Source organism: Streptopelia decaocto (assembly GCF_964273445.1).
Source record: "Streptopelia decaocto genome assembly, chromosome: 6".
NCBI classification, from domain to species: domain Eukaryota; kingdom Metazoa; phylum Chordata; class Aves; order Columbiformes; family Columbidae; genus Streptopelia; species Streptopelia decaocto.
The window spans coordinates 9,184,762-9,212,756 of record NC_138660.1 but is presented as its reverse complement, the minus strand read 5'-3'; the positions used below and the strand labels follow the sequence as shown (position 1 = coordinate 9,212,756).

The window sequence follows — 27,995 nt, the reverse complement described above, 5'->3', positions numbered from 1 at the left end:
GTCCTGGTTTTAATTATGCTTGAGAGGAAACCAAAGCAGAGCGGAGCGAGGCCGGCTGCTCCCTGGGTGCAGCCGCAGCAGCGCTGGATCCCAGCGCCCCCCCCTCATTCTGACTCCTGCCTGTTGGCCCCCAAGGGAGGATGGCTTGAAATTTTACACTCTGAAGACACAAAGTTTAAAAGGGAAACAGTTAAAATTGAATGTAAAACATTCCAATTATGGCTAAGCAGCTTTTGTTAAATTGAGAACTTGCAGACAAGTCACTGGAAGAACTTCCAGAAGCAGGGAGTTCATTCTTGCCCCAGTTTAAATGTCCAGAGTTGAGCTTGACTTACAGGTGTCTGTTTACACTGCCAGGAGCAAAAATGAGTCAGCTACGCCTTACGGAGTTAAAGCCCATTTCTGATAGACGAGATTATTTATTGGTGTGGGCTACTCTTGTTGAGCTCAGAGGCTGGAATGGCACCATGGGTTTAAAATTCAAATGTAGTCAGTGTACCATAGTCAAAAATCTACAGAGACTTCTGGCACCATTAGTTAACTAAGGGGTGAATGACAAAATTTTATTAAATCCATTCTTTAAAAAATTATATCTTTCTTAAATGATTTTTTCCATAAGGATTTCACTGTAAAACAGTTTTGAGTAAGTCTTGAGTTACTTACCAGTGTAATCAATAAAGTCACTTACACACAGTCGTCTTCAACCATAGTCAGGCACCCGCGCTGTGGGTGGGATCGTCCTCCACATCAGGTGCTGCACAGCTGGGAAACATCAGCTCAGTTTTGTACTTACAAACATGTAGAATAAGCCCTGGGAAAGGTGTGGAGCAGTTCTTCTATTCCCTGCCCTCACCCACCAAAAGAACACAACCCAAAAAAACAGACCTACAATAAGATGTGTTATTGCAGAACATAAGTATTCCATACTTTTTTCCCCTGCTTATAAGCACATTCTGGAACTAAGTTACAAATAAGACACTGAAACAATGCATGAGAAGCCTTAGTCATGGCAATTTCACTGGAGCTTTATTGCCTCTGTTGGTAATGAGAGGGATTGTAAGAAGTTACATTTGAATTTACAGAGATATGTAAATGATGGTTGTTTTTTTTTTTTACTAAATATAATCTTGAGATTGTTTTATATCAGGGCACTTCTAATTTTGTACATAATGTATAAAAACAGGTTACAAACTTGATGTTCGCCGCCTTTTTTTCTTGACATTTGGCAAAATTAAGTTGATCCATTTAAGGGGAGATCATCAAATTGAAGACATAAGCACTTACGAATTAAAGCAACCCAAGTAAGCATCTGTCTGCATTCTTTAAAAAAAAAAATAAAAGAAAATAAAAGAAAAACCACAGAAATATATAAAGGAAAAAAAACACGTGGCCACATCTGAGCACACAAAATATTCCCTGTAACCAGGCATTTTGTCCTTAGAACAACACCCTGTTAAAATCAATGGTTCTTTCAACTTCAGTCACTCATTTTGAAAAACTTAAGATGCCATCACAGCACAAACAACCCTATTCTGCAACATAATTAGACAAAGTTTTATGTATTTCTTTATAATTACACAGTAATTATAAGCGTGTAGTACCAAACTGATGACAACACTATTTTGTTGAAAAGATCTTGCATTCGAAAGGAAGAGTCTCAACCACCCCCATTGCCCCACTACCCAGTCTCGGGATTTTTTTTTGAGGGATAAGTCTGGGCTGGGACACAAAGCACCTCAGTTCTGCCCACCCCCAGCACCCTGAACTCACCCACCGGAACCGGTACCAAACCCCTCCAGCCAGAAACCAGCACGCACAGATACCTTGTAGAGCCTTTTTCCACCCAAGTCCCCATATCTATTTACACAAAACTGAGAAAGGAAATACTGAAAGCAGCAAAACACACTTTTGTTTTGGCATCGCCAAGTCCAGTAGCTGGAGGAAGTTTGCAATGTCTTTGTGGAACTGTATTACTGAAATACATACCTGGATTTTCTCCACGGGCGCTGCTACAAGGGGAGCCAGCCTTACGGGCAACTTCAGAGAATACAAATCAACATTTTTTAGCAGGTTAATAGTCTATTTTTTTTTTTCCCTAAAAGAGTTTTAGCATCTGCACACAGTGTTCTGTTGTTTAGTGCAACTATCAATTACTCACGTTTAAAATAACTCTGGCCTTATCATGAGATTATTCGGAGCACAGACTCTGTCCGTCCTTACAATCAGAGTCTTTCTTTTTTTCCTGCAGCTTGGTATTCATATTTTCCAGCTTGTTTTACAGAGCAGTAGTTATCAGGTCTCTCCACATGTAGCTAACTGAGGAGTAAAGGACCATGTTTAGCACAAAAGCAGCTCACAAGCTCTTGTAATATTAAAAATAAAGGACTGCATTTGATAAAACCTGTTTTGAACAAATTATTTTAAATGCACCAAGACAGTAAGAAGTAGTGATGGATCAACAAAATAATTGAAGCAAACAAAGCCAGTGTAGTATTTTATATCTGATCTGTGCTTGTTTGGGAAAGCCTTACTCTTAATTTCTGTATTTGGCAACCACAGTGATATGTCAATTCAAGGACAACTCAAAATCATTTTTAAAAGGGTGTCATCCATACTGGCAGTACCTCTAAGTTATAAAGATTTAACTTCTCAGGATAATGGTTTCCAAACCTCGATACACAAACTCACCAGCTTCTTGTACAACAGGGCCACTTGTTTGTCATACCGCAACCATAAAAATTCATGTCTCACTTTAAAATACTGCAATGTGTAGCAAACATTTAAGAAACAAATTCAGTATAGTCAAGTTTTAGATTTCCACAGAAATGAAAACCCTTCCTTTGACAGACGGTTACGCATTTCCAATCTGCAATGAAATCTTGATTTTTTAGATAATAACCTAGAGAATATTGGATTCTATCCTGCCAGACACAGCTCCTCTCCAGGACACTCGCTCAAGGCCGACTGCAGCATTAAACGCGGGTGCTCTAAGTGCACGGTAGTGGTGTCGCACTTCAGCTGTTCCACCGTCAGCTCACGGACAATCAAACCATTCAGGCGGGCACCTGGATGCCCCACTAGCAACACCCTCAGGTTTTCTTGGTTATTTCTGTAACTGTTTTCACCAGATTCTCAAACTCACTTAGACAATACCTGTACTTTTCCAGAAAAGGAAAATAAAATAATAATAATCGGACCCAGTACACTTAAATATATCACTCTTCCAGGAAGTGCTATCGAGACAGTCTTTGCAACTAGCCCCAGGTGTATATTTAAGGATTCTTTTAAAAATTGTTTTGATGTTGATCTGTATAATTCAGATGCCATACAACAGTTGTCTGATGATGACCAGCATTGTGCTTTATGTGAAACCAGAAATCTCAAAATAATTATAAAGCTTCTAGAACTTATGGGAGATGGAACTAGGGTGGTCCACAAAAAAAAAAAATCCATAATGAAATCCACAATGTTGAAATTTTAACAGGCGAAAAGTGGTCCAGACTAGAAGAAAAGCCCAAACCACCAGTAGAAGAATGAAATATGATATGGTCCAAGATGTATCCTTAAAGGTTTGTCTCAACCCTCAGCCATATTGTGAGGATTGATCTTCAGTTCAGTCCAGCCAGCAGAAATTGACTGTGCAATTTTCCATTTCGGGTATTTGTACAGACTATGTACACTCTAGAAGGGTCCTTTAGTGCTACACCGTCGTACTTTTTGTCCCAGCAATTTGAGGGCGTGCAAATTCCACAAAGTCATCAATGAGAACTGGCCATGCCCCTAAAAAACAAAAAAAAAAAAGAGACCAGGCCATGAGAACTCAGTTCAACAAGGTGTTCTGTGCCTCTTAGAGCTTCAGAGCCCAACAAGTTCTTTACTTTCCAGTCATAAATAGGCAGAGTTTCAAGCAAAAAATTAATTTGATTGTCTTGCTTGAAACTGCTAGTTAAAGATGTCTGCTTCCTTTAAAACCAGTTAATACATGTCCCTTTCAAGGGTCATACTTCCTTCATCTTCCTCATCAAAAAAACCCCAAGAATCAAAAAAAATAGCTGACAAAAATTCTAGCTTAAAACTGTCGGGTTTAAGCACCAGAACTTGCTCTCCTGGATGGCAACAGCTGCTTCAAAGGCTGAACGCTGGAGCAGCCTGCGCTGTGAGCAGCAGCACATCTGACACACCACGGCATTTGCCACCCACCATTTGATTCTGCTGCTCCCAATTGGATTGTGCAGGAACGTCCGAACCAGCGCACTCAGCCGTACCTGGACACGGCAAAACGTGCTCCAACAGGCAGCAGTGCAGTCTAATGCCCTAGAAGGCTGCTATTACATATACTCGGCCATATTCCTTATTGAGAAGTAGTTAAAATGCATGTCAATATTTTAAATATTATGGGCAGCCATATCCAAAACCTCCCAGTCACGCATCATATTCATGCAAAGGTTAAAAATAATTATGAGCTGGGTTCTCTGCCCCTCCTTTTTATTCCGAATCGTTACGACATATTTTCTGCCTTTAATCTTTCTAAACTACATTGATTTATTGTGCCCATTTCCTCAACGATAACGGAATGAGAACTGTCCATAATTATTAAATAAGGTTGTAAAAGTTTGCTGCCCTCTGCTCTGGAAGTATCAGGAGTTTAGTTTCCTCCACTCACTGAGGACTGAAGGTAATTACCTGCTCTCGCTACAGATGGACTAGAAGAGGAGAGATTAATACAAAAGTTTACAAGAAACACATTTGGTAGGAAAGAACTTATGTTCAGCAATCCCTGTACGCTGCCAGCTTCACTGAAATATTACTGCATGTCCCATCTTCACATAAACTGAAGCGACCAAACTTTAAATATCTTCTCAGCAAAGAAATACAACAACCAGAGGACCCTATGAATCAGTTACTTATTGAAGATGCCAAGAACAGCACTGACAGAGAGTCTGTGGTTTTTAAATGGACAAATAGCAGGGTTTGTCTCAATCAGAAACAATTAGTATCTGAGCTAGGACAGAAGAAAAAAGCAAATGGATTTAAGAAAGTTTCAGCCTTTCTTTTTTAAACCTGCAGTAATAAACAGACGATAACAACATGCATTAAAGTAGCTCTGACTGGACTTCAGATGACCAGTGATGTTCTAATTATGCTGTTATTAGCCAGCTGTGCCAAAGCAGAAACACACTAATAAATGTAGCATAGAACACAGAAGTTAATGAAAGAAAATGGAAATGTTTACCTTCCTCATCATAGTTAGACATATCATCTGCTATCATTGTACTAAAGTCTAGAAGAAGGTTCCAGGTATCCTTGGGAATTGATCTTTTATGATGTTCCTGTTTGGAGGGGTGGAAAAATTATATTTAAAAAAAATTAAAAACTCTTATACACATTTATTTTTACTGTCTTGGACATATCCACATCCCCAAAACATATTTCTTTTGTACACACTATGAAGTGTAGTATCTGGGATATGGGTCAAAATAGTTTATTTCATCGACTTAATAGTTTAAAGTTTTGAAATTACTGCAGTCCAGTTTATGTAAAGATTTAAACTTACCAACAAAAATTTGTTCCACAAGTCTAGAAATTTAAATCTTCCATTAAGTACTAAATTCCAGTAGGCAATGGCCATTTCTAAATCTGTAATATTAAAATATATTACTCTTAGAGATATACAATTCAAATATGATGAACCATATATTCCTAAAGTTGAAAAGATTAATCTAATGCAAATATATCATGGATCCTTTACAAAAAGACAACCATAAATAAATGTTTCAGAGATTTTGACACTATCACTTGAATACAGAAGAAATTAAAATTGCCCATATTAATATCCAACATATCTCCAAAACACACAGGGATATTTCATATGCCTTTTGCTATCTACCAATACTTTAGTTACAACTCAGTGAAATATTTTTGTCTTAGAAATGCTATTGACTCAAAAAGAAAATTTGTAGTATTTTGTAGTAATATCTGCTTTCATTTTTTTTTTTTTTATATACAAAATACACTTTACATAAAATTAGCCTTTCATGATTTCCCTTTTAGAGCAACCTTGTTAGAGGCGCTGGCTTTGTAACATGGCTTTTGCCGAGTGCTCATTCTGCAATCGGGTTTCCTTTCGAGAAAACCTTGCAATACTGTACAAGCAGATGGTTGACGGCTGGTTTGTTGTTGCTCTTTTTTTGGGAGGGGTGGGTTATGTTGTTGTTGGTTTGTTGTGGGTTTGCCTTTTGTCTTTTCCCAAAGACTCCTGTAAAGTTCGTGCCTGTTTTGAATCTGATTCTCAGGACTCCTGAGAAGGCTGAAGTGACACAGTTGAGGAACAGGAGCAGCCCAGGGCCCGTCAGTGCTGCTGTCAGCAGGGCTGCTGGGATAGTGCCGCAGGCAGAAAAAGAGACGGGTTAGTCCGGCGTGTAAGGGAAATCCCACACCAGCCCCTCTGGGGTTTGCCAAAGGCTAAACCCACATGCATTTACTGTTTATTAGTGGCATACAGTAACGCGTTAGCTGATAAAGTTACGTATCCAAGTTCTACACCTCTCTCTAGTGTGATCTCCATCACCAGGAATTCACAAGGACCTCTGCACTGCGTAACAAAATGCTCCTGCATCCAGTATCCATCACCAAGGACATACGGTAACCCCAAAAGGCTCCCTAGTTGAGTGACCTCTCTTTTAACAAAAGCTCTTATATATTGTGCAGTCTAGCAAATCTCTTCTTCCACAAAAAATCTTCTGTGAGAACAGAGGGAAGAGGCACATGACCAAAGAGAAAACCTGAAAACTCAAGAAAACCGTTCCCATCCCCCAGATGCCAAATCTATTTAAAAACCAAACAGAGAGGTCGATCTTAGAGGTGAAATCAATAGCAAACAAACCAAAGTATGAACTCTGCATTGCTGGCTGGAAAGTAGATGCTTCTGGGAGAGCTTCTGGATTGTTTAGTATCTTTGAAATTAAATGTTCTTCTTGAACAGCGTATTCACATTATAGTGCTTCCTGACCAAAGTAAATAATAAAAGTTGTGGAGGATTTTCCAGCAGCTGCAAAGGATTTCAGACAGAAGTCTGAGTTTCGAGAAGCAGAGACAAATCAAAGAGAAGTCACTACCGAGTAAATAAGCTACAGGTGAAAATGACCACTTACTAATGAGTATAAAGGCTAGGCAGCTCTCTTTAACAGAAGATTCAGATACAAAGATATGCACTTCAGCTTTCAACTAAAACTACTGCCTTTCTAAAAATAAACAGATACAAACTTCAGATTAAGCTGATCGGTTCCTCAAGGAAACGGATTAGAAAACTAAGTTGTACTTCCTTGTGGTGCATTCATAGCAGGCATACCAAAAACACAAGGCCATCAAATCACTGCATATTTACAGTGTTTATAAACAAACACCATAAACAGACTGTGCATTTTGACAGGCTCGTACAGTTCTGAGGTTATTCTTGTGGGCAAACAAAGGATCTCAGAATGCTGCAACCTCACCGTCATTATGTGAGCCCAAACATGTAAAGCACGCAGCCATAATGCCTTAGGACAAACTACATGTTTTAAAAGAATTTTTAGGAAATCACAAAATTTGAAAGTAAAGATATCATTTCAAGTTTTTGGAAGAAATCGAAAGAATGCTCAGGAAAGTCCTCATGGATTAAATATGAAAGTCTAAAAATATGCTCCACTTTGAGTTTTATCCAGAGATGCAAGAGGAGCAAACAATGTTTGAGATACACATCAGCTAAAAGGTATTCTCAAATGATATGCAAACATCACAAGAACTTCTAAGACATCCACAGTACTCACGCAGTAGTAAGGAATTATGCAGAGGAACTGTGATTCCAGAACTGTGCCTGAACTACTACACGTTTGGAAGATCAGAGACCAATATACATTAAAATCAATTTGCAAGTTCCTACAAGCAGTTTAGACACTCCAAAACTAACTGCCTAACCAGGAGCACTTACTTTTCAGCACTGAACTTCTCCCAATATCCATTTGCTTCAAGGTTTCCAGAATTATTCTGCCCTATCATAAATTCATGCCTAAAACTGTCTATTTATTGGCACCCAAAGGGTTGTTAAGCATCCCGATTTTAAGCTGAATTCTACAGCACTGCCAGACCCAGGCTTAAAAAAAACCCAAGACACCACAACACAACAAAAACCCCACCTTATACTGTGTATATGCCACATGGATCTGAGACAACTATACTTGTCTCTGTTACTGTTGGAACTTGATCAACATAAAGAAACTTTAAGATGTTTGAGAAAGTAATCAAGGGACTTAGTTTTCCTGGTAAATACTTTTCACTGAGGTCTGTTCCATTCATTTCTAAAGGACAAGGAAAAAAATATTCATAAATAGAACGCAAGTCTCCCTTATACCTTAGAAATATGGAGAAGAAAAAAAAAATCAAACAGTTCTGCTATTCTGAAGCTTTGAGAAAATATAAAAATTATCATGTAATTCTATCATCGTAATTTGTCATTTCACTTATACCACCTTACAGAGAATTTGAAAAATACTCCTTGTTGTGTAAAGCTGACTAAAGATCAACAACAACACACAAATGTTACAATGGAAACCACAACCAAAAACCAACCAAAAACCAACACAAAACCCACAACCTACAACTGTTCATGCTGCTGAACTGATTCTACACTGACGCTCTCCAGAACCAAACTTCTGTCCTCTCACAATATAGTTACCGTCCACATTCTCCTTGTTGTAGCAGCCTAAAAAAACTTAATATGACTTTCTACAAGAAATAAGAAATCAGTCCATTCATTTCTTGGCAGGATTCAGATCCGACTACATGCATGCACAAGTATTTTCAAACAATTCAGCAGTGTGCTTTGACCTTCTTCACAGGCAATGAAACTCATAATCCGATTGAAAACAAAAAGAGAGGATACAGAAAGATGTTAAAGACACCGAGTCGAAACCAAGACATGGAGCTTCTATTTATTTACTTATTTTCAGTATCATTTTAAGCCAGAAGGTGGTCCACATATAAAAGACAACAGAACCACAGCAGAATTCTCATCTTTCCCAGCAAATGAACACGAAGCTGGTCAGTGGCAGCCAGTTTAAGGCCTTTGCATTAGTGAGAAAAATAAATTCACAAGCTGCCAAGGAAAAATCTACCAAGGAAGAGTCTACCAGCCTTTCAGCATTTTATTTCATCTCAAAAGCAGAACAGTGAAGAAGTCAGCGGTCACAGAGTCATGAAATACTAGCTATGGCTAGTAACTCAACTACGCTGTATGTAACTGAATATGCATTCTGGTTCGTTAACACTACTGCTTGAAAGAAAGTTTTGTTGCCTCATTTTTGTTGTTTTGAATAGACAGATGTACAGGTTGTTCATTTGGTTCCATCAGAACTGTGCTGTTCTGTTATGGGTTTTGGTTGTTTTTTTTTTTTTTTTTTCCCCCAAAAATAGGGGAAAATTTTTTTCTCCAAAAATATCTTATTTTTATTAAGCTGTTCTTCCACTACACCTGTTACACCAGTCAAAAGTAAAATCAGCAGAAAAGCTCTGAAATAATGAAAAAATAATCAGCCAGTGAGCTGAGGGGAAAAAAAACACACGGTAGGCACCTGTTACCAACAGCACAACAACAGGCACCAAGCCCAGATATAGAAACGTATCTGCACTTTTCCAGTTCTTTTTTGCCAAGACATTTGCAGGCATTTTTGGTGTTACAAGAGGCTGTACCAGTGTACTGACGTGGAAATCAGTTTTACAGCTTCAATTTATCCTAAAAGTGGAAATCCAATTGATCTCCTCAGTGCCACAAATTGCCAGTGGTACAGTTATACCTTTAATGTAAGAGCATGATCCATTGTGCTTAATGGGCACTGCACCCACTCTTAATGAAAGAATAAACCTCCTCATTAAATTCTGTAGCCTATATTAATGATGCAGGTATTTCTATCCATTTGAATTGACATCTGTCTTTCACAACAGAGATGTATTTTATCCCAAGGGTGGTTATCTTTCAGACTCATTGGATCACAATAATACTTTCACTTACTGCTTTGATCATTTCCCATATTTATGAAAAAATGTTTATGATTAAGAATACATACCTAAACCCTTCTGTCCCGGATTCTTCGCAAAGTTGAAAGTAAACTGATAAAAATCCTTAAATCTTCCTGGCTCTTTTAATTCTTGTTCCATTTTAGGAATCTGGGCCTTCAGTTTTTCTATGCTGTCACATCTGCATTTTAAAAAGCATGTTTATTTGTGTATTATTCATTTTGCTATAAAATATGAGTTATAACTTAAACACTATTATCAAAACAAAATTCAGGAAGCCTTTCATTAGTCTGTACCTACACAACCATTTCGTTTCTTTGCTGTTATTTCTTCATATTGCCATTTGCACATACCAGCAGATATATCAGATTGTATAATTCACAAGATTTTTAGAAAAATGTGACAAAGCCTACTCCATAAGGCAGAGAACAGCCCGGTGTGCTGAACCCTTGCTGCACCTACCTGAGCAGCTCTATGGCAACTAACTGAAATACACAACCAAGGTGAGGAGCTCTCAAAGTTGCCTTCTTTTATTTGGTCACTCAGCATCCAGCACATAGACGGCAGATGCATTTTTACAGAGGTAACAAGTGATGCTAGACTCCAAAGTCTCTGAAGTCTGAAAGGACAATGTGAATGCCCCAAAACAGGGCTGTTTCACTGTACATTCCGGTTTCCAACACTGGATTGCGCTGTCAGTGTCTAGTACTTACTGCACACTTACCCCAGCTCAGTCATTCCGTCCATGAATTCCAGCTTTGAAAATTCACACTGTGTTGCAGCTCGGAATTTCCATGCAATGATGAGTACAGTAATGCTGGCTGGGTCAAGGGCTAGATCATCACAAAACTGCTGTATACCATCTATACCAATTTTATTTTCATCTTGAGGATCTTCAGGATATAAAAGCAAGCATCAAGAAAAACAGATTTTTGAAGAATTGTTATTTATTTATTCAACAAGAGTATTTAAGGTAAGTAAATGTTTTCAAGAAGCCATTTCTGGGATCAGCTACAATAAGTGAATATTTTTAAAACAAAATTAATTTAGTATTTTCAATGGTTAAGCTCCAACAAACAACGAAGTTACTACAATAATGCTAATGTTTTGAGAGACAAAAGCACCACAAACATTTGTATTCTGCCTAATAATATGCAAGATATTCTGACTCATTCCATACAGAGAACAGCAGTCCTTTCCCACCAGCACACTTAATTATTGGCATCTTTGGTAAGACTGCCAATCTGTGTACCATTATAAACAATTATGCAGTGTCCCTTTGCAAGCTGTACTGACACAATAACCAAATCTACCCATAAACTACTAAGTTGAAATTAGATTTATGCATTTTCTGGCATCACCAGCACGCATGAGATTGGACACAGTAACCTCCAAGAGGAAAGTTACACTGCCCCGTTACCGATTCCAAGTCAGCCAGGCACACTCCTCTTTCCAAGAAGGAATCAACAGCTGGTCGGGAAGGGAGATGTTCGCATTTCAAGTGCACTAACAAAGATCTACTAACGCAAGCCAACAAAGACTTTAGGAAAATGGTATTTGGATTATGCAGGCATATGAAAACTGACAGAAAATGTAGCACTCATTTTGAGATTGTTTTTAAAGTGCTAAAACACACAATTTGTTCCACTGTACTGAATCCACTTTACTATTTGTAGTAGGGTATCATCACTTGAACACTGGCTAGAGAACAAATAAAGAGACTTTGTTTTCTTTTCTACTCTGTTTCTAACCATCTGATAATAAGCACAAGTTGAATAAACTTAAGGTAGAATCCAGTATGCAAGCTTTCACTTTGTCAGAAGCAAGTCCCGAGTGATGTGCTTTCCCCAGAAGAATCACCTAAAATCCACACTAACCATCACAGTAACTCATTGCACACACAATTCCAGTTCCAGACCCTATTCTTGTATAAATGTACATTTATTTAGAGCACACAAAGCAACTGCCTGTAATCCTTGCGAAGCAGAACATATATTCTCCTTCTGACTTGTATTATTAGTAATAGAAAAACAAAGCTGAAAGAGCTAGTTAAGATTTCCAAGCACAAGAGCACAGCTGCATTAATACATTGTAATTAATAATAATACATATACAGAAGTAGGAAATAAGCCTTAAAATTCAGGGTACTCACCTTTGTATCTGTTATATAGTTGTTCTAACTTCTTTTTGTCCAATGATCCTTTAACACTCTCTCGTATATAAAGTTCAGGATTTTGGAAAAAGTTGTCTGTGGCAACATCTAACTTCCAGTCATTCTGAGACAGACAACTCACTGCTGTCTTTTCACTAGATTGCGTGAAGACCATAAACTGACGCACTTTATCCTTCTGTGATGATTTCAACTTGTTCTGATAAAAACAGACAATACTGTAACTAGAAATGTTTTACCAGACAAAAAGAATCAATACTGTTATTTTTTTTTTTAAATCAGTATCTTTTACAATTTTCCCAAGCAATCAGACTTCCTCTAACAGATACAGTAAGACACTCTAAACAACATTTATTTTCCCTATTTACTTTTTTAATTTAAGCTTCCCTTCATTCTAGATACTCCACACTATAACAAAACTGAGTTAAATCATCACAAAAATCATGCCAGCAAAGCAATCACAGAAATAAAAAATAGCTATTTTTATTGCATATTTGGAGACAGAGCTGAAGAGCACAGCAAATTAATGTACAGCTGTAAGGTGGGACACTTTTCCATTTAAACAGGCTCTCCTAATGGGCCTCTTGATGGCACCAAGCGACTAGGCTGGGTCATCCATTTCAGGGAGATACACACTGCAATAGTTTAAAATGCTTCTCCTTTATTTTTTTTTTCCCCAGAAATTTTTCACTTTGAAGGTGCTCAACTCTACCTACATAATTTGCAAAATATTCCTGTGAGGAGGCATTGTCTCCATTTCATAGGTGCAACAACTAAAGCTAAAAAAAATTTAAAAATAATAATAATAAAAAGGCAAGTCATTTTGCCGGAGGCAGACAGGGGAGTGAGTAGCTCAGGTGAGAGCTTTGGAATTTCGGGCCTCCTGCCCAGACCAAGAGACATCCCCCCCGCTCTAGTGCAAAACTGAACAGAGAACTTGCTGCCAGTAATTTATCAGCCTGGAGCGATTCCCAAGGATGTTTCTGATGAGGAGAAGCACACCCAGTATTTCAAGGGCATTAGTTACACAAAACTAACTGCTGATGAGGAGAAAGCAACCATACAGTTCCTGCACTAAATCCAAATACAGTTCTAAAGTTCACTCAATATATTGAAAGCAAGAAGACTCCTTGTGTTGCAAGCTGGTAAATTAAAGTTCTTTTAAGTCAGGATTGGATTTCTTATGTGGCACAAATATTTTGTTTGTAGTTTACTTTGTATTCTAACCAAAACTTGTATATTCTGTTCATTATTGTAATTTCCAAGTGCATGGCTCCTTCTCAGGGTTTATAGGGAAAAAAATGGCCAAAAAAATCTCCAGACAGGATAAACCATCCTCAGCCACAGAACACAAACTCACCAGCCCTAAAAGGCAAAATCAGTTTTCTGCTGCTTGATGACAGTGGATGTGAACACCACTATAATAGTAGTTAAGTTACCAACTTCGAAGTTACACCATTAAAAAAAAAAATACAAGAGCATCACTTTTGGCTTAAACTGATAACCACACAATATACTAAATAGACCAATACCCTTTAATTTAAGATCCCTTTAAAAAAAAAAAAAATCCCCACCCCAACCAAAACAACCCTATATCTACAACATTTAGCCGAAGCGAAAATTTTAGCACACACAGCAGGCTTAAACATAGTGATATTAGTTAGGCTATACTACTTTTAAAGTTACAATGTACCTCTGCTTTATTTCAGTCTATTGAATAAGTTTTCACATTGCTACAAACATGTTTCTGAAATTCAGGTTTTCAGAAGTGGTGTCAGGTAGAGGTCAAGTCATCAGAGCACATCCTGCAAAGACCCACTGCTGACAACGTGTGCACGCTTCAAGTTTCTCAGCACAACTTCAGCACTTCACAATATTGAGCTCAAACTTTCACAAAAGTCATTTACACTAACAAAGCCACGTGGAAGGACTTCCAGAAATGACTAATGAATTATTAGTTGCAATTTTAAAACATACACTGTAAACTCAGATATATTCAAACAAACCATTGAATGAAATTCCAAATGAAGATGAAATAATTCCAAGGCTAACTTTCTGTATCAATTACCAGCTTCCTCCAATCAGTTCCATGCAGCCAGACTGCTGCATCACCACACTCAGCTGCCCTATAGGGCAGAGTCACACTTATGACCTTTTTCTTTTATTTTTTGAGAAAGATGGTGCCTTTATTCAGTAGTTTCTTGTTTGCTTTTATCTTTAATGTGTACACATAACTACGCATAGCCCTTTTAATAGTTAGTATTCTGTAAAACCTCAAGAGGCTTTGTTCTGCCCTGCTCCTGCAAGGGTAAACACCAAAAGCAATGACATACAACAAAAAGTCACGGCAGAGCTTACAAGGGCTTCACCATGGATCCTCAAGATCATCAAAGGTAGCGGGTTTTGTATGTTCTCACATAAAAGGAGAATGCAATTATTAGATCAAAAAATTGCAGCTTAAATCACTTCTATGATAAAATGTAAATCCTATATATGCATACGGGATCTTTGGGTGCTTGAAGCTCCCTAAGTAACAATATAAAACCTTTTTTAAAAAACATTGAATTTGCCAAGAGTCAAGCAGCTAATGACATTAATCAGTAGAGCGTTCGGCAATATATTAGGATGCAATAAATCTCACTGCTCAGTTATAATCTTTTTCCGGACTAACTATATTTTTACTACTCAAATATGAGTTTATTTTTAGTGAAGAAGCACCAAAGCCCTTTCTTTGAATTTGATTGATGTTTCCACAGCAGTTTGCCAATGTCGATGAGACACTGCACATCCTAAGTGACTGGACAACTCTTTGAAGGCCCACTACAGGACAGCAAGAGATGAAATTACTGCTGAGTTTTTATTATCCTATTATAGCTCTTCTTTCATCGCCTTAAAACCTCACACTTCAAGCAGGAACAGGTTCCAAGCGCTATTTCTAGAAGCTGAGCTCTAACAGTCTATTATTGTTTTAAGTGTGCAAAACAGAAGCCAGAGCACCCTATAACCTTTAATCCTTTAGTCATCAGGCAACAGAAACCTTACACTGCAACTGTATGTGCTGTAATGCAATGCAATACATTTAAAATGTCTCAATTTTAACATGAGTTGAAAAAAGAGACAGAATTTTATTTAACTGATATCTGTCTTGCTAAAATATACAAGTGAAAACCAATGGAAAACAAATGCAACAAATTTTCAAGTAAGTCTCTGAAAAATTCACATCTGCAAGTCTTTGATCAAATTTGTGTGGTATCCAAGGCACCTTTCACAATAAGTATGTCATAAAAAACTGAAGGTAAACGTACTTTTAAAACACAGAATAACTTATCCAAATAAAAAGCTACATTACGTAGATTCATAAAACTACAATAATTACATCATTCCAATGAACATCTGATGCTACGACACTGATTTTTAAATGAAAATTTGCCTCTCCCCATGGAGCACCCAATCTGATAATTCTAATTCAGCAACCCACCCTTGATCAGATACAGCGAAAGATTAAAAATAAAAATAATACTCGGGCTGTTTTCCCCAAGTATTTTTTTTCTGGCCTCAGACTGAATCTCCCTCAGTCTAGCAAAGTAAGTTTTACCAGCTTAGGGAGGGGAAAGAAGAAAAAAACAAAACAAAACAAAACACAACACACACACAAAAAAAAAAAAAAACAAAAAAACACACAAACAAAAAAACCACAAACACTTTATCTGCCAACTCTGATTACATGGTTGTTTTTCCTTACCTTCTACACACAATTTTTAGTCACCTCAGTTTCAAAGATCAGCTCTGCACTCTGGTCATGAACATTACATTTTCTGGATGGCAATATGAAGGTTCCACTCTCCTGGATAATGTCCATAAGAAACAGTAACAACTTTGGTCCCACACTGCCTGGCCTGGAGAGCTGAGGATTCCTACCAAAACCCTGGTCCTGGACTTAGCTCCAAGTTTATATGTAGCTGCCAGCTAGACAAGCAGTGCACGATCAGCTTAAAGCAGCCCTGCCCAAAACCCCTTCTGGCCCCCACAAAAGGCATTCACACAGTTACTCCGTGAAGACAAACTGCTTTTCACCTTCCCCATCCAGCCTTGGCTTACAGGACATCTGATTCCTGCTGGTTTCACTGCTCAGGAAAGGAATCTGAGCGATGTGACATCTGTGCTTTTGTTTCAGTCAGGAGTCAAAGAAAAGCCTGTTAAGTTCTCATGCATGTGACAGGTAAAAGCCTTTTCTAAAATAGTACCAACCTCCACAAAGTCGAGGTGTTTATACAAACTGCATTTAAACTCTAGCAAGAGATCTGGTCACAGGAAGCACCCGTGAACCTCCAAAGGACGCCGATGACATCGGTTCAAACACAAAATGACTTCACCTGCACACAGAACGGGCTTGTGGATGTGACAGCCTCACAGATCATGACTGCCAGTTGTGTCACGTCTTCACACACACACTAATGGTCAAGAGAATAATGCTCCTTTATAGTGTCTGAATCATTGCACATTGGGCTGTATGCATTAAAGGAATGTACAAGACACCCACAAATAATCTGGTTTACTGCTTGTATTCAACAAATACATGGCTAAAGCTTAAAAGGCAAAATCATGAGTATTTTTCTTTTATAAGAAAACAAAAGTTAATCACAACAACAGAAGTCTGTGAATACACTCAATTATATTTTAGTCCACCAACTGTGATGGCATACATGTATACTACCAAAAAAACCCACAAAATCTAAGTTAAAGACAAAAACAATTAAAGTAAACAACCATAGTTTCCATATAATGTAAGCAAATACGCCCTTCAACTACATTTTCTGCAGCAGTTTTTTTAAAAAGAGGGCACACAAAGAAAATTGTAAGGACATATTTAAGCTTTTGTTTCAAACTGATGTGAAATCTATTTGTCTGCAGTGGAACAGAACAAAACTGAGAAAATTTACAAGGTCTGTTCAGATATAAAATCCAAGGAAAAATCACAAGCAACATAAAATCAAAGTTGCTTTTTATACCCCTTAATGTACTTTTAGTGGACAAAATCATTTTAGTACTTGCACATGGGCAGAACGTCTTTTGTAGAAGATCAATATATAGCTACCCAGAAGAATACAGTAGTTGTAATAGTGTTTCAAGGTAATTCATGTTAACCCAGGAGGTTTTATATTTTTCAATTAAAAAGGGACAAAATAAAGCTGTCAGGTTTTCAGCGTTCTTAATTCTGGTCTAGGGCAGAAGCTCTATTCAGTCATTAGAAGCTGCATTCATACCTTATATTTGTATTGGCACCATAGAAAATGAGTAAAATATCAAGAGCTACATAATAAATTTCGCACCTTGTTCTCAAGAGTAGTTCATATTCCCAATTAATTTTTTCATGGCTCTAGTTAAAAGTGATTTTAGCATGTAAGCTCAAAAGGGTTCTCTGGTAAGCTGGGAGAGGAAACAAGATCATGCACCATCTTGTCTAGCACTCAGACTACTCTGGCCTAAGTGTAATGCCAAGAATCCACATGTTTTACTATGGGAGAACCAAAACCAAAAGCATTTAATATCAACAAACTACTACAGACATGACTATGCACCATATAAAACAGCCTTGCAGAATAGCTTGTTAAGTTAAACACTACATAACAATGTCATGATGTGCAATAACATTACCGGAAATGCTGTCAGACATTAAATTCTTGTAATACTAAATTTTTACAACTTCCTGTCACCTGAGGTTTGCAGTAAGAAATTATGTATTTATTTTTAGAAATATTCTTCAGAGAATACAAACTGGACAATATAAAAAATATAAATGATATAAGGTTAACATTTGGCTCTGGATAAAGATATGGATACTCACACAATTGCCTTAATTATCACACATAGTCTTAAATTCATTAAATCATTCAGAATCATACAGCTGGTAGCATCTTCTCAGAGAAGACGGCTTAGAGTATAATGGACCTGCTTGCTGCTCTGTCTTGATTTGTAGGCACATTACACATCCTCATGACGAGATGAAGCAATAACGTACCGACAGAGAGGCAAAGAACACCACTTCTACAGGTGCTGCTCGGCTCCAACGAAAACGTGGCTAAGAGAGGCAGATTGCTACCAGCAATCCAAGGAACCCCACCAGGGTGGTGCAGAAAACACTTTTCAAGTTACCTAAATGGCCAGAGCGAGCCTAACAGGCTGCTGTAATGGTCTCCCTTCCAGATACTGGACAAAGACTGTTCAAAGTCCTGAAAGCACTGGCTGTACGAACACTGGTGGGACTAAGCCAGAGCCAGAAGAGCTCTAACTGGCGGTGCTGCAAGGGCGAGCAGGAGCCAGGTCCCAGCTGCAGGAGCCTCCCCCGTAGCATTTGCTGTGCTGGACAAACAGCCTGGCCCCAGGAACCCGCCACAGCCACTGGGAGGACTGGACAGAGCAGTAACACGTACAGACAGAAGAATGGAACATTGAATCTCGCGTTTCTGGATGGACATTTTCAGATCTCTACTCTTCCCCCTAACTAGAGGATTTTGACATACCACAAGTATAGGTATAGAATCCTATACCTGGGCACTAGAGAAAATTCATACCTGTATTTACTGCTTATAAAACCTGCAGCCTGTCATTTAGTCCCACTTCAGCATCTGTGTCATCCTTTCACCTGGGTGCGGAGTCAATAAGCACAACCTGGAAAACACTTGCGTAGGGCCAAACAGCTGTGCTCAGGGCAATGACCAGAGTATTCACATGGTCCCTTCAATCTGACAAATACCAACCCATCAGTACAGTATTGCTCCATAAAATATATCTGCCAGTTCTTCAGTTCAGTATTTCCAAGAAGACTAAGCAGACAAGACTCTGCTGTTTCTCACAAAACGCTATTCTCAGAATAACGTGCCTCACTATTTTGTTATATTGCCACTTACTATAGTTCAATTTAAATTTCTAACCACAGAGCCAGTCAATAATATACGTATGTACAAGACATCAAGTGTGTATTTATTTTGCATACCTATAGGTGATATTCATGGAAAAAATGCTTCATAAAAAATGGTGCAACGTTACTGCACAAGTGCCATTAGAGACAGTCCCTGAACTTCAGAATTACAATAAGACACCTCCATAGTCTGAACTTTATCCAGACTTTAGTTTTAAGCTTCCATAAAAAAAAACCCACAACCTTAAGTGCAGATCTATATCAAACTATTCAATTAAAAATTATACTACTAACAGAGTGGCAAGTTCATTAGCAGTCTACACATTGTACCACTAATTTAAATCCTGGATGACTGAGTTATTATGCCAACATCAGTTAAAGGTGACTTTTTTTCAATATGCTTTTAACACTGCTTGCAAGAATAATATTAACTGCAGGTATAAGATATCTTTATTCCAATAGGTGTACAACAGTGGATCTTCGAGTCCCTCCTACACTCTACCATAAGACAATACACCTGCTACAGAAAAGTACTACTTTAAACTGTACAGGTGTAGTTAAAGCTGTACAACTTCTGAATACAGAGAAGGTCTAGAAGTAGGACTATAATCATGTTCCCTTGGGTGCATAAGACACCGCCAAAGAAACCAATAAGGATTCCCCCCTTATTTAAAGCTAAGCAATGTATTTTTCTTTTGTTTAGGCAAACAAAAATATCAAGTTTTGTTCCAGCTACTGCAGTTTCCCTCTAGAAAAGAAAAGGGAGAAAGTCAGTCGATTTGAGAAGTCCACAGCAAAACCTCATCTCTAAGGAAAAAAAATATTACAGAGAAAATGCAAGATAGGTCCTTCTTTACAACACTCATAAGAGCCTTACCAAAACCGCAAAACTATTATCCTGAAATTCTGCAACATAATCCCAGTCCAAGAGGGATCAACATATCCAAGTTTCCCAGTGAACCGACAGCACTTAATGGGCCCTGAGTCGCCTGAAATCCTGTGAAACCTCCGAGTAGCCCCTGGTTTCTGGCAGCCTCTCCAGCCCACACAGGCACAGACCCAGCTGCCCACAAAACAGCTCTATGGCCGCTGTCCCGTACAAAGACGCCCGGACCCTCAGACGAAGTGCAGGCGATCCCCTCCCCTCCGCGGGGCAGCCTGACAGCGTCCCACGGGCCCGAGGCCTCGGCGGGATCCCGGCGCCCCCCAGCTGGGCCCTGGCGCTCGCCCCTGCCCAGGAGCAGCCTCCTGCCCGCTCGCCCCGCGGCCCCGGCCCGCCGCGCCGCCCTTCCCGCCCTGCTCAGCGGGAGGACCGAGGAGCCCACGGCCCCAGGACATCATGCTCCGGTTGCGGGGTCCGTGGGACAGGTCCCTTCGCCGCTCCCGTCGAGCCGCTGCCGGACACCCCAGCCCGCCACGACTAGGCCCCAGCTGCCCCTGCGGCGCCGCCGCGGCTGGCCGGCCCGGAGCCGCCGGGCCGAGAGGCGACCCGGGAGGACACTCACCATATTGAGGGCTGTGCGGGCCTCTTCCCTCCCGGCTCGGGCGGAGACTGAGGGCGGCGGCGGTAACGGCTTCCTCCGGCGGCAGCGGCGGCAGCTCCCGGCTCCTCACGGGCCCTTCCGCCGCCTCCCGCTCATGCGCAGTGCGGCGCATCCTCCGCGCCGGGAGCCGGCGCTGCGCGGCCGCGGCTCGGCGGGCTGGAGGCTGCGCGGGGCGGGGGGGCGGCCCCGTGCGGGTTTCCCCGGGAGCGGCCGGTACCCGCAGCGCGGCGGTTGGTCGTCGCACGCAGCTGAGGTGGGGGGCGCCGCACCGGGGGGTCGCGGCCCGGGGAAGGGAGGGGAACGCTCCCCTGCTCCCCTCGGTGTTATTGCGGGATCGGGGCGAGGAGACACCGGGGGACGACCGGGCGGTCCCGCCCGGCTCCTTGCCCTGGGACCTGCGCTCGCCGCACGTGTGTCGGGAAAACTCCTTATGTCCTTAAAACACTTCGCGAGGGCTCGGTGTGAGCGCGTGTGAGAGCTGCCCGTCGCGCCCCCGCGGTTGCAGAGGTGGTGTCGGTGTTCGGGGCGGGCGGGTGCACGGACGCCAACAGGGATGAGACGGGAAAAGCCCGCGGGCTGTGCTCGGTGGAATTGCAAGGGGGACAGGAGGCGTTTGCCGAGCAGCCACGGAGCCCTGGGGAAGGTGAAGTGTGAGGGCAGCGGCTTTACAGACGTTTTCTCCCGGGACCACCTTCCACCCTTGTCAGATTTTCCTGCCGGGGGTTGCGATCCCCTTTGGGGAGCTGTTGCTTCCAAGGGGCTGTCGACAGACGCAGCCTTTTTTGCAGCAGCACAGATGTACTAGCGCAAGAGGCTGTACGGGTTAAAGCACAGTTTGTACCAGTATCCCAGACAGTTGTTTTTTCCCAGATAAGCTTATTCTGTCCACTGCAGACTTTTGGCAGCTGTGACGGCTTGGGGCAGCAGAATATTTGCTGATAACACTCACACTGGTGGCAAACCACTAGTTGTGAAGGATGAAGGTTTGAGATCTGATTCATGTTCTCTTATCTCCCGCTGAGCTGGGAGCTATTAAAGCAAGCTTCTGTATTTATGTTACATGAGTAGTATGACTGCACACGCCACAAAGAAATTAAGACTTGAGAAAGCCATTCTCTCTGCTTCATGGTGAATGTCCAGGGATTATATGTATGTTTTTATAGAAAAGAGTCTGAATCACTTCTTTCTTACTTCACTGAAAATCAGAGTTAAGCTTAGATGGAGTGCGAGGAGTTCAAGCAGTATTTGGAGAGGGGAAGCCTGTCCTGTGAAGCGTCCCACTGTGCTGGTGTTCTGAGACAGTAAAGAGGTGTCTTGGTATTAAGTGTACGGAACTGTGTGTGAATTCAGCTATCCTGAGAGACACTAGTTGCCTGGATACCTTGAATCCTCCTGAAGAGCGTGTTTTTGAAATTGGCCAGTGTAGAGCCAAGAACATTGCACACCAGCCTGGTCCATGTGAACCACGGCGGGGAGGCAAAGCCAAACCTGAAAAGCTATTGCATCGAGGTAACTAATCGCCATCACCATGCTGTGACAGCCCTCCTGCAATCTGAAGACACAAATCAGACCTTTCTGTGAATTACTGCGACATGTAACAATAATCTGAGAGATGAACTCTGATTGCAGTGGATTCCTTAGGACAGAGACAGGATTTTTAAGTGGCTTGTTTTTCCCTCACGTCTGTGAATCTTGCTGGTTTTCTGTAGCGCAGGGTCTGTTGGGCAGTGCTGAATGTGTGTTTGGGGGCACACTGTGTTTAGTTTTACGTGTTCTTTTAACAAGTTGTATGTTAACATTCTTTTAACACACCATTGAAAAAGTGTTTCTCTTTTTCATTTAGCTTTTGTTTAAGAGCACAAGGAACATCACATGCAAGAGCATCATAAGCTTTAATAAGGTGCTACTCACATCAGTAGACTTATGGTTATTATCTAGAAGACCTGATTTTATGCATTCAAATAATATTCACTTTAAAAATAGTCCTTGAAAAATTCACTATTGCTACAACTTTTAGTTCAATAAATTATTTTCCTCTTCTGCCTGGGTTACAAATTAGCAATTATCAAATTAGCTGCAGGTCTAGTGGAAGTTGTTCTTGGTACTTCAATGTTCAGAAATTGTTCCTGCTGTACCATATTTTTTTTTCTGGCAGTCATGGACATTTGACTCTGCTTCCAACTTTGACTGACTTGTGATTTGATCTAACTTACTAAATTCCTCTACATTATGAACTCCCATCTTAGAAGGTATGGAAAAATATTAACTGCTTTGCAGGGGCTTCTTAGCAGAGCAGATAAAAATGGGTGATTCAGTAAAATGCGAGTGAAATATAAAAAAAAAAAATCATGTGAAACACAGATAAATGCTATTCCCATGGGCACGCTGCTGTTTTGTGTTTGGTTTGGTTTTTTCAATGTTAAGTTCAATTTTAAGGTGAAACTGTACATGAGGAGTGGCTTCCTACTGCTGGTGAAGTTGGAGGTCCGGTGTTACTGATTTTAGTGGGAGCTCTGTTATGCTCTTCTGTCTGACTTCCAGAGTGATTCCACAGCTGTGTCCGAATTGCAGAATGGGAGGCAAGCTGGCCTGCCCAGAGCTCAGGCCGTCCCCTGCCTCAGCCTGAGCCAGTTTGATTAGACAGGCCGAGTTATCTTCCCCTAGCATGGCACGCTGCAGGAGGCAGATCCTGCTCAGCACACACTTCAGGACACAGTCAGATTGCCCCAGTTCCACTGGCAGTACAACTGCAGATGGAGATCTGTGCTCCAGTGAGGTGTGTGCTGTCTGAATCTCACCCTTACTGCTTCCGAGCAAAAAAATAGATGCTTTGTAAAGCAAGAGGCACCATGAGGCTGCCAAAAAGGCTTTTTGTACATACTCAGAATAAGTTGTCTAAATTGGGCTTGTAGCATGTCAGCTTTTGTACAACTCCATCTAGTGATAAACAGTTCTGCTATTTGTAAACATGACACATGCATTCAGTGATACAGACTAGGAGGAAATATTATTCATTGTGCAACCTGCATGCAGCATAATCACCCTGACCACAATAACATGATGACTTAATTTATGGTAAGGCTGACACGCTTGCCTTGTTTTGTGGTGTGATCCAATGATGTGTTTCATCTCTTGCGAACCCTAGGAGAACCAGTCAGTGATTTATTTATTTAAATCCACGTGTGTCAAATGCATAGTTCTGGATATAATGCTGATCTGCTTTACTGACTTGAGCTCTCTTCTTGAGGAGATAGAGAAACAAGTCTCACATTGTCAGTGCAGAATCCATTTAGTGTAATCCCCTTGCTGAGAACTTCCATCTAGAGCACTTTGTGAGGAAGAGGCCCAAAGCTTTATGAAGGATAACAATAACCTGGAACAGCTTGGCCTAGAAATGTCTTTCTAACCCCCACATCGTTTTGTCAACTACTTAACGCTCTAGAAAGTGAAACCACCAATTCATCTTAAAATGATGGAAGAGCCATAAAGTGGTTTTGACTGTGGTCCTTTGCCTGTGAACGCTGACCACATGTTTAACTAAGAGAGCAGAGTCCCATCAACTATCCTGAGCCAGGAGACTCAATGCCACTCTAAAGACATGAAGTTCCTCAGCATCCACAGGTAAGACCCAAGGGTTTCCTCCTATCCTGCTGTTCAGCTGATACATTTTAATGTCTGTATCAGCCCACGTAATTTTCTCTGTATTGAAAGAAGCACAGAGGAAGTGAACAGCCCGAGATCTCCACCTGCAAACCAGCACATCGCCAGTGTCTGCAGATTGTTGTTAACAGGTTACAGGGAAGGGTGTTCACCTTCTATTAAGTTTTTCATCCTTCCTACATTACGTAAGAGGTTACAAGGTACTACACCCAGTCAAAGGCACTGTTAGGAGCTGGGTGCCACATGACGGTATCTGTGGGAGGGAGCAGGACAGGTTTATGTGACAAAGGACAAAGAGGTCAGTGAACCTAACAAAGTGTGAATGTTCTGCTGTACCTAACTATACCGTGGCAGGCTTACCCTGAATAAACCGAGACTTTCCAGGACACCTAATAAGCAAGACTGCAAGACTCTTGTATTTTTTGTTACTCATTAGAAGGACTGAGATACTTAAAATGCCTTGATTTTAGTCTACGTAATATGATTTAAGAAATCAGAGGCCATAAGAATTGAGATAGCTAGTTGATTTTTATGAGATATTGGCATTTCCTTGGTTCAGAATGTATGTAAACAGGTATGATTTATGTAAACAGAATGATTTTAAATTTCACAAGCTATAAACCAGACAGTGCCATCATAGCTATGACTTCATGATTAAAACCTTTGCCTTTGAACAGTAAGCAGCTTTCCCTTCTCACTACAAAGAATTATGGATGATTTCAAGAATCCGTGACACTGAGACAAACTATTATTTCCCTATGACAGTGATTTTCTGTATGTGCCATCTTTAATTGTTTAATAAAAATAAGCCATCCCAATTCAGAGCACATTGCTATTAATATGTGAAACAGTAATTTAAGTTACATGTACGGGAGGCATGTCTTGAAGTAAGCAGTCTGCAAAAGTAACACAGACATACAAAGTAAGATGACTCTTACCTCCTGTCAAAGGTAACACACATTTAGCCTTTTCTACTCCTCACACTATTGTAACAGCAAACTGTTTTTTGCAAACATATCTACGCATCCCAGCCAATAGTATTTTTTTGATATCTAAGTGGCAATTTGTAACCTCCCTGCCCGTGACTAGCAATCCATAGCAATACAGTGGGGCAGGCTTCAAGGAAAACACGCATTAACCACATCTGTAATTGGTCTATTCTAGTTCATACTTGATCTCATTTTAACAACTCTATGTCTTATGTTTCTGGGATGTTTAGCACAGGGCACTGAACACATGTGGGCTGTTAGCACTGTTTCTTTGTGTGCCAGTGCACACTGATGAGTGAGCGAGATGCTACAGCCCAGGAAAAGATGTGCCTTCCTTTTCAGAGAGGGAAACAAGGGATGCAGCTCTCAGCAGCAGCTTTTTCACCAGACCCGCTGTGGCGCTTTGCTGGCTCCGGGACGTTAACATCTCCTGCTTTCCCTGCTTTTCAAGTGAGTAGGTTGGCTGCCATTCACAGAGACCAATTACCATTTCAAGAGCAACTCTTTGGCACCAGAACTGTTTATATGGAAAACAGATTAAAGCTAAAACCCAGCTACCATCATAACTTCAAAACCCAGTAGGGCTCCAGACATGTGTTTTACTTGCTTATTACTGCCATAATAAAAAATATGGGGTATTCAACCAGAATATCCATGTTTATTTTAACATGGATTCATCATATTATCAACAGGTTTTAAGCTAACATCAAATGTCTAATAAAACACATTGCATTGCTTTCAGAACCCATTTTTTTTTCTTTCAGGAAATACAATCAGTCCACATAAAAATAAATGCCAAGGTTTCAATTATGAATTTCTGCGATATTGATTTTTTAATATGATGTTCAGTAGTGTATATTCCTTTCCAAATTGAGTTCTTATGCAGAAGGCTATGCCCCACTACCATAAAGATACTAAGTGATATTTACCTGGGAAGCATTCATGTGTAAAAATCTATCATTTTGAACATAACTTTATAAGCAGTTAAAGTATCTATTAAGAACATACCTTGCGTAAAAGCTGTCAGTTCAGACCTTAATCCATTGCCATTGACTGTTCAGTGAACTCTACACAGCACTGTTAAGCTTTTTACAAATACAACAGATAGAACACAGTCAAAATTTCCTGATCTGACTGAACAGAAGAATAATAAACAGAAATGAATACACCTGTGATAAGTGCACTGGTTCATATGCCGTTTAAAATAGGTACAAGTGCTCAGACCAACTACTTTTTTCCCTACCAATGACTCAGTTTTAAAGGTCCTGCCAAAACACTTGAGTATTAATTTTTTAATTATCATGAAGGCAGAAGCCAGGATTTTCTGGTAACTGGGTAGTACAACCATTACAAAGGATTCAATACACATTGGAAACTATTTTTACAATTCACCAATTTAGATATTTACTGTATAAAAGGTAAAAAAATAACCTTATAAGTAAAAACAATCTACCTCTGAAATTACAAATCCGCCAGCAAGCACAGAAAATAATTATTTATAAATCGCTGCGTCCACAAATTTTGCAGTGTTTTGATTAACATGAACCTCATTAAGCAGGAGGACACACAGCAAATACCTACTAAGTGACTTGCCTGAAGTCACGGTGAGTCAGTGGCTGCAATGAGATCACAGTCCTGCTCTCCTGCTTTCTACCCCAGTGTCCTAATCCCTGATTCAGTGTGAATTCAGGCCCCACGCCACAGGTCTTCACTGGGTGTAAGCTACAGTAACTGACGGCAGCTGAAGGGCGCATGAGAGACCAAGATCCCCGCAGGCGGGCAACTAAAGTTTATGGAGGGCTGGCATTTTGGTGACACTCGTGTTCCCAAGCGGGATGTCTCTGACCTGGTACAGCAAGCGTTGAGCTCACTGAGCTTGCATGGGGTTGTTGTGATGAAAGTGGAGGACCCAGCACTTGGCCTTGTTGAACCTCAAACAACTGGCCTCAGCCCATCATTCCAGATGGGCCAAATCCCTCTGTAGAACCTTCCTACCTTCAAGCACATCAACACTCCCACCCAACTTTATGTCATCTACAAACTCATTGAGGGTGCACTCGATCCCCTTGTCCAGATCATTCATGAAGACATTAAAGAGAACTGGCCCAAATACTGAGCCCTGGGGGTTTCTGTAATATGTATGACTCTCATATCAGAACTACAAGCACTTATTTGAAAAGGTATATCAATAACTAAAAACTGGCAGAGATAATCTTAAACAATTACCAAGTTTTTTCTTTCTTACTCTACCACAGTGTTCTACAGACAACAGCTTAGTTACAGCTATGTTATTATCATATGACTCTTTTCAATTCTCATAACCCAAGGATTTATTTGTAATAAACAGAAAAATTCTGAGTATTTTGTAAATTAAAATTCTAGGTTACAGGAACAATCTACCTTTAATAATTCTCTGCACATCTCTTAAGTTCAATTAAATCACATTGCAGTAAAACAATTTGCATGTGTGAATTCTGACACTGACTTCAGCAAGAGCGCTTATTTTGCAATTAAAAAAAAAAAAATCACTATTTGAAAAATCAATCTCAGTGGAAACCTATAGAGAAAAAACCCTAACAGCTTATTTTCAGTAGTGAGGGAAAATTAAAGCTTTTAAATTATTTGCCTCCTTTCATTCCCAAGGGAAACATTTTATCAGCTTC

General features: G+C 40.2%; 1 protein-coding gene across 1 annotated transcript; it reads right to left on the bottom strand.

The window, feature by feature from the left end:
• Positions 1–1,004: 1,004 nt before the first annotated feature.
• Positions 1,005–20,804, bottom strand: DCUN1D1 (defective in cullin neddylation 1 domain containing 1). The gene is made up of 7 exons (XM_082056881.1): positions 20,645–20,804; positions 12,203–12,419; positions 10,775–10,943; positions 10,101–10,231; positions 5,555–5,637; positions 5,234–5,330; positions 1,005–3,780 (listed from the first exon to the last, which is right to left on the bottom strand). Exons 1-7 carry the CDS (start codon positions 20,645–20,647, stop codon positions 3,701–3,703), a joined length of 780 nt encoding a protein of 259 aa, XP_081913007.1. The 5' UTR covers positions 20,648–20,804; the 3' UTR covers positions 1,005–3,700.
• Between the last annotated feature and the right edge of the window lie 7,191 nt (positions 20,805–27,995).